The sequence below is a fragment of the Scyliorhinus canicula genome, chromosome 15 (genome assembly GCF_902713615.1).
Source record: "Scyliorhinus canicula chromosome 15, sScyCan1.1, whole genome shotgun sequence".
NCBI classification, from domain to species: domain Eukaryota; kingdom Metazoa; phylum Chordata; class Chondrichthyes; order Carcharhiniformes; family Scyliorhinidae; genus Scyliorhinus; species Scyliorhinus canicula.
Window position 1 is genome coordinate 55,035,411 of NC_052160.1, and position 7,807 is coordinate 55,043,217.

Sequence of the window (7,807 nt, forward strand, 5' to 3'; positions counted from 1 at the left end):
CTTCAAACGAACGGAAATTTTTCAGAATCTCTTGCAATTTAAAATATCATGTCACCATAAATCAGTGTTTCCGGTAACGCTCCTCTGATATTTCTTCTTTTTCTTCCAAAGATGTGATACACGTGCTCTTTCTGCAATTTCACTTTGCTGAAATAAAGTTCTGTTGCAACAGCTAGCCCCTCCACAGCCCTTGAACATTAAAACGCAACCTTGCCGTCAACAACATACGGGAATTTAAAAATCCAGATCCGGCATTATACTACCTTCATTTCTCAATTTACTTGTTCTGCCTCATCTTTTTCAAATCTTGGTGGTACCCGACACAGTCTTTTGCCTAGGTTTCTCAATATAGGAAAGGTACTAATATTAACAGTCACTTTAACAAGCTGCTATTAAAAATGTTGAAACATCCAAGTTACTTGAAAATTTGGGTAGTCAAATCACATCTGCGAAAGTGGGAGGCGGTGGCACAATGGTGCTGTCACTGGACAAGTAATCTTCTAGGGGGCTGGGTTGTCGAATCCCGGGAATTTTAAAACTCAATAAAAATTTGAAAATAGAAATTCAATTCAAAAACTCAACAGAAATCAAATGCCAACTATGAACCCATTGTCGATTGTTGTAAAAATCCATCTGGTTCACTAATGTTCCTTTAGGGATGGAAATCAGCTGTCCTTACCTTGGTCTGGCCTACATTTGACTGCACTGAAATGGTGTCCAAGCTACGCAGTGTATTCAAATGCTATGAAGAAAAACAAAGGAATGAAGCCGGACGAACACCTGGCATTGACCTAGGTACTGGAAACGACAATGGTCAAACCCTGCCCTGTCGACACTAACAAAGACCCCCATGCTAAGCACCTGGGGCTTGTTCAAAAATTGAGAGAATTGTCCCACAGACTAGTTAAGCAATAGCCTGACATTATACTCACGGAATAATATCTTACAGATAATCAGATAATGTTCCAAACGCCACCGTCACTATTCTGGGTCGGTCCTGTCTCACCGGCAGCACAAACGCAGCAAAAGGTGGGTGAGACGTGGTATATTTGGGGGAGTTATCCTGGAGGTCCTCAATATTGCCTCTGGACCCCATGAAATCTCAAACCTGGGTAAGGGAACCTTCTGCTGATTACCACGTACTGTTTCTGCCCCCCCCCCCCCAGCTGATACATCAGTACTCTCCACTTTGAACACCACTTGGAGGAAGCACTGAGTTGGCAAGGACACAGAATGTACTCTGGGGGGGGACTTCAATGTCCATCAACAACAATGGTTTGGTAGTACCATCACAGACTGAATTGGCCGGGTGCTAATGGACATGACTACTAAACTGGGACTGCAGCAGGTAGTGAGGGAACCAACAAGAGGGTAAAACAGACTTGGCCTTATCCTCACCAATCTGCCTGCCACAGATGCACCTGTCCATGACAGTATCGGTAGGAGAGACCACCGCACAGTCCCTGTGAAGATGTAATCCTGTTTTCACATTGAGGATATTGTGTTGTGTGGCACTATCACCGTGCTAAATGGAATAGACTTTGAACAGATCTAGCAACTCAAGACTGGAAATCCATGAGGCACTATAGGCCATCAGCAGCGGCAGAATTGTATTCAACCACAATTTGTAATCTCATGGCCCGGCATTTCCCCCACTCTACCATTACCATCAAGCCAGGGGATCAACCCTGGTTCAATGAAGAGTGCAGGAGAGCATGCCAGGAGCAACACCTGGCATGCCAAAAAATGAGGTGTCAACCTGGTGAAGCTACAAAACAGGACTACTTGCATGCCAAACAACATAAGCAGCAAGTGATGGACAGAGCTAAGCGGTCCCACAGCTAACAGATCAGATCTAAGCTCTGTAGTTCTGCCACATAGAGTCATGAATGGTGGTGCACAATTAAACAACTCACTGGAAGAGGAGACTCCACTAATATCCCATCCTCAACAATGGAGGAGCTCAGCACATCTGTGCAAAAGATAAGGCTGAAGCATTCCCAACAATCTACAGCCAGAAGTGCAGAGTGGATGATCCTCCTCCAGAGGTCCACAGCATCATAGATGTCAGTCTTCCGCCAATTCGATTCAATCACCTCAACATCAAGAAACAGCTGAAGGCAATGGAGACTGCAAAGGCCATGGGCCCTGGCAACATTCCATCAATAATTCTGAAGATGTGTGCTCCAGAACTTGCTGCACCCCTAGCCAAGCTGTTCCATTATAGCTAAAATACTGGCATCTACCCAGCAATGTGGAAAATTGCCACAGCCAATTACTACCTGTAAGTCGACTCCTGATCATTAAAGTAATGGAAAGGCTCATCTATGTAACTATCAAGTGGCACTTACTCAGCAATAACGTGCAGTGTGGATGCTCAGTTTGGGTTCCAACAGGGCACCGGCGCCCTGACCTCATTACAGTCTTGGTTCAAACATGGACAAAAACAGCCGAAGGCCAGAGGTGAGGCGAGTGTGACTACCCTTGACATCAAGGCAGCATTGACTGAGTGTGGCATCAAGAGCCTTTACGAAACTGTAGTCAATGGGAATCATGGGGAAAACTTGCCTGTGGTTGGACTCATACCTGGCACAAAGGAAGATGGTTGGAAGTCGATCATCTCAGCTCCAGGACATCGCTTCAGGAGTTTCTCAGGGTAGTGTTCGAGGCCCAACCATCTTCAATGACCTTCTATCCATCATAGGGTTAGAAGCGGGGATGTTCACAGATGACTGCACAATGTTCGGCACCACTCACGACTCCTTAGATACTGAAGCAGTCCATGTTCAAATGCAGCAAGACCTGGATAATATCCAGGCTTGAGCTGGCAAGTAACATTCACAAGTGCCACTCAATGATCATCTCCAATAAGAGAGAATCAAACCATCGCTCCTTGACAGTCAATGGCATTAGCATCACTGAATCCTCCACTATCAACATCTTGTGGGTTACCATTGACCAGAACTGAACAGTACTAGCTAGAATAATACCTGTGGCTATCAGAGCAGGTCAAAGGCTAGTAATCTTTTGGTGAGTAACTCATTCCTGGCCCCCCAAAACCTGTCCACCATCGACAAGGCACAAGTCAGGAGTGTAATGGAATACTCTCCACTTGCCTGGATGAGTGCAAGATGCTCAATACCATCCAGGACAGAGTAGCCCGCTTGATTGCTGCCCATTCCCCAAACATTCATTCAATCCCTCTATCTCTAACAAACAGTGACAGCCATGTGCACCATCTACAAGAGGCACTGCAGGAACTCACCAACGTTCCTTCGGTAGTGCCTTCCAAGCCCACGACGACCAAGGATAAGAGCAACAGATAATAATATTATTGTCACAAGTAGGCTTACACCGCAATTAAGTTACTGTGAAAAGCCCCTAGTCGCCACACTCCGGCCGCCTTTCGGTACAAAGAGGGAGAATCCAGAATGTCCAAATTACCTAACGGGCACATCTTTCGGGACTTGTTGGAGGAAACCAGAGCACCCAGAGGAACCCACGTATACACAGGGAGAACGTGCAGACTCCGCATAGACAGTGACCCAAGCCTGGAATCGAACCAGGGACCCTACCGCTGTGCTAGACCTGGGAACCCCATGACCTGGAGATTCCCCTCCAAGTACTTAGCCCCCCTACTATACTCTCTATACTCCAGCTTCTTCCATCGGGCAGAAGATACACTTCTGAGAACACACACTAACAGATTCCAAAACAGATTCTTCCCCGCTGTTACCAGACTCCTGAATGAACCTTGTCTGGACTGATCTGATCTCTTCAAGCCTCTATTGAGTAGTATTGTACTCCTGTATGCTTCACCCGATGCCTGTATCTACGTATTTACATTGTGTATTTATGCCAGATGTTTTGTCAGCTAATAATAATAATAATAATAATAATCACTTATTGTCACAAGTAGACTTCAATGAAGTTACTGTGAAAAGCCCCTAGTCGCCACATTCCGGCATCTGTTCGGGGAGGATGGTACGGGAATTGAACCCGCGCTACTGGCCTTGTTCTGCATTACAAGCTAGCTGTAGAGCCCAGTGCTAAACCAGCCCCTTCATCATGTATGGAATGATGTGCCTGGACTGTATGCAAAACAATGTTTTTCTCTGTATCCCGGTACAGTTAAATAAAACAAATCCAATCCAAGTCACTCACCATAACACACAGGAGCAGAATTAGGCCATTCGGCCCATCAAATCTGCCCGCCATTCAATCATGGCTAATATGTTTCTTATCCCCACTCTCCTGCCTTCGCCCCAGAACCCCTTATTAATCAAGAACCTATCTATCTCTGTCTTAAAGACACTCAGTGACTTGGCCTCCACAGCCTTCTGCGGCAAAGTAAATTATTTGTTTAGCTTGGTTGCCATTTCCTGGTTTCCCATTATTATTTCCCCAAGTCATGTTCTCCAAGGGAGCAATGTTCACTTTGGCCTCTCTTCCCTTTTATATATTTAAAGAAGGTCTTACTGTCAGTTTTTACATTATTTGCTAGTTTACCCTCAGTTTATCTTTTTCCTCCATTATTTTTTGGTCATCTTTCGTTGGTTTTTAAAACTTTCCCAATCCTCTGGCTTACCAATAATCTTTGCTACATTATAAGTTTTTTCTTTTAGTTTAACACTATCCTTAACTTCCTTGGTTAACCATGGTTGATTTATCCCATGCCTAGAATCCTTCTTCTTCACTGGGATATATCTCAACCACCCTGATTTAGAAGTATATGTTCGTTCCTTCATTGTCGCTGGGTCGAAATCTCGACATTCCCTCCCTTACAGCATTGTGGGTGCACCAACCCTCAGGGACTGCAGTGATTCAAGAAGACAGCTCACCAACACTTTCTAAAGGGCAACTAGGATGGGCAATAAATGCAGGCCTAGCCAGCGATACCCACATCCCGTGAATGAATAAAATAAAGTGAAATGTCACTAGGCCCTCAAGAGGCAATTCACTTTCAATCCATTTCCTTGAATCAGGAAAGAAAATTGATTGTCTTTTACCGTGTTAAATCATAAGAGGATTACTTACAGAATGTATTCTTTTTTTTATATAAATTTAGATTACCCAATTATTTTTTCCAATTAAGGGGCAATTTAGCGTGGCCAATCCACCTACTCTGCACATTTTTGGGTTGTGGGGGCGAAACCCACGCAGACACGGGGAGAATGTGCAAACTCCACACTGACAGTGACCCAGAGCCAGGATCGAACCTGGGACCTCAGCGCTGTGAGGCGGTTGTGCTAACCACTAGGCCACCGTGCTGCCCTGCTTACAGAATGTATTGACGGTTTTGCTACAAAAAATTTAAGAAACTGAAAAAGTGAAGATACTTTAAATGTGAACTTTTCATAAGTGAATCGCATAATATCATTGAGTAAAAAAATGTTTTCACATTAATTCAACAGAAAATTGTGATAACTGGATTGTGATTCAATGTCAGAAATTCAAAAATACAGCTCAGAATAATGTACTTCTCTCCTGTAACAGGAAAGCACTGTCTAGAAACTGCAAGCTCATATTCCAAATAAAGTACACACCAACCCTTAGAGGATTATAAAATCCACGTTTAACATGCAAACACCTTGATGTACCTCATCTTCTCGACCAAAACATTGAATTAAGTGTCTGCAGGAGCAATAGATAGGTATTCCCATGTCAGAATCGCAATACAGACACATCTGTAACTGCATCTATAACTCATTAAATACCAAACATGCTATAATGACAAAAGTCCACTGAATCCTTTCCCGCTTGTTAAATAATAATTTGTTGAATAAATCAGTGTACGGTACGGGTTTATCATTTTAACTGGGCACACACTCAGGGGAGCGGAGCGTGAGTGTTAACGCTCCCTTCAGCTGATCACAAAGGGAAAACACTGACAAGACTCACGGGGGGGGGGGGGGGTGAACAAATCTGATGCCTTTTACCAGATGTTCACAATGTATACATTTCAACAGGGGGGGAAAGAGACATGTGCAAACCCATTTCCACTGGAACTGACAAGTCTTTAAAAAGCATCGACACAGATCAAACAACAATGCAAATGCGACTTTCTATTCCAACTTGCAAGTCAACAAATGAGGGGGACCACTGGACAACATCGTCCTAACGCCCTTTTTAAACTTAGTATGTGTGGAGGGGGAAATTACTCAGTCTTCGATGCTAACCAAGGACCAGGAGTGTGGTAACCCTCCCTCAGAATAGGTTTGCCTTGATAGAATACCTTGATAACATTCTCGAAGATGGTGTCCCGGAACTCCTCCAGCGCTTTGCTGTCGAAGTCTCTGCCGTGAATGATCCTCATCTGTTTGAGGAAAGTGCTTTTGCCGCTCTCGCCGGCGCCGAGCAGCAGGATCTTGACGAGCCGCCGGACGTAGCGCCTCTCGCGGGCCAGCAAGGCGTCGATCTCGCGGCTCCGCCGGCGCTGAGCCCGCTCGCTCTGGCTGGACTGACAGGCCGGGAAACAAGCGCCCAGGCGCTGCACCAGCTCGGCCATCGTCTCGGTCGGCGGCACCTCAGCAACGAAGAGCCGCGCCCCGACACACACACACTACCCGGCGAGGGGGGGGGGATTAAAAACACAACTCAACAACCGATGAATAAATCTTAAATAAAAAGGGGTCGCTTCAAATCCCTCCGTCCGGCCGCCCCGCGCGATCTCTCAACGCCAAACCCACCGGCACCCCCCATTCATTCCCCGTCTGAGGGACGAAAACTTCAGCAGAGGGCGGGGGCGGGGGGCGTGGGCAGGCCGGCTCGAGCGGGCGGGGCTGCTCGTTGGAACCGCTCCCTGATTGGCTCCCTCGCCTGCCAACCGTCGTCTACCCCATCGTTCATTCGGCGAACGCGCCGTCAATCGGGCAGAGGGGCGGCGCGCAAACCTGGCGTTCTAACTTCCAATGGGCCCAGCAGCCTGTCAATCGGATAGAGGGGCGGAGCCACAACCTCGCCCTCTAACTTCCGGTTGGCCCAGCGGCCTGTCAATCGCCAGCTTCCGGCTCGTTGAACCGTAGCATTGGTTCCCTCCGCCGTCCATCAAACGCGCTCCTTTCATCGATTGGATAGCGCTGCGGTCCGGCCCTTTATTCAAGCGGTGAGACAAGGGCGGTGAGTGTCGATTCTGTTCTTTGTTCATTTGCCTGTACATTTCAATCAGGACAATGTCAATGACAGATCCAGTAATCGTTCAGAGGGTGCACCCATCAGTCAGATCCCGGCAGGGGCCCATGCCACACCCGGGATGAAGCTGTCGCCGCCTCAAGTTGTGGTCAATCACCGGGCCGCAGCCACGGCCTTCATCGGTTCAGCCAATAGGATCAGCAGACTCGCCATCAATCAGGCGCGGAACCTGCTTCCAAGTGGCCAAAGCCCTGTCAATCATCCAACCCCCGCCCACCTGACCCCGCCCCTCTAGCTTTCCTCTGTCCAGCTGTTGATTGAGCAGAAATTGAAGCTGAGAGGAGACAATCCTCCCAACAATGGCATTCAAATAATTGCACTTCCAAACATCTGCTCTGTGTTTAGAATTCCTCCCATTACTCATGAGAGCACAGAGGGGATGTAGATAGCAATCGCAGATTTGATCTGACTTTTAACCAAGAGATCTTTTTTTGACTTTTGGGCGGGATGGGAAGTGTTCATATTGTGATAATAGAAGATATACAGCTGTGTGGGAGGGTTTGGATGGAGCAAAGGATTTCCCCCCCCCTGCCCATTACTATGTTCATGTTTTGTTTTTACGCTTTTGTCATTTTCTGCTTCTGAGTCAGGAGGTTGTGGGTTGATGTCTCAGGAC

General features: G+C 46.7%; 1 protein-coding gene across 2 annotated transcripts in view; it reads right to left on the reverse strand.

Moving 5' to 3' along the window:
* The window catches only part of gna12a (guanine nucleotide binding protein (G protein) alpha 12a), a 133,614-nt gene extending 126,356 nt beyond the window's left edge, over positions 1-7,258 (reverse strand). For both annotated transcript variants that reach the window (XR_005463388.1, XM_038819499.1), the window contains exon 1: positions 6,236-7,258. Coding sequence is in view for 1 of the 2 variants with exons in the window: in XM_038819499.1 (XP_038675427.1) it covers positions 6,236-6,508 (273 nt within the window). In the remaining variant the exon portion in view is untranslated. The remainder of the gene's footprint in view (positions 1-6,235) is intronic.
* Between the last annotated feature and the right edge of the window lie 549 nt (positions 7,259-7,807).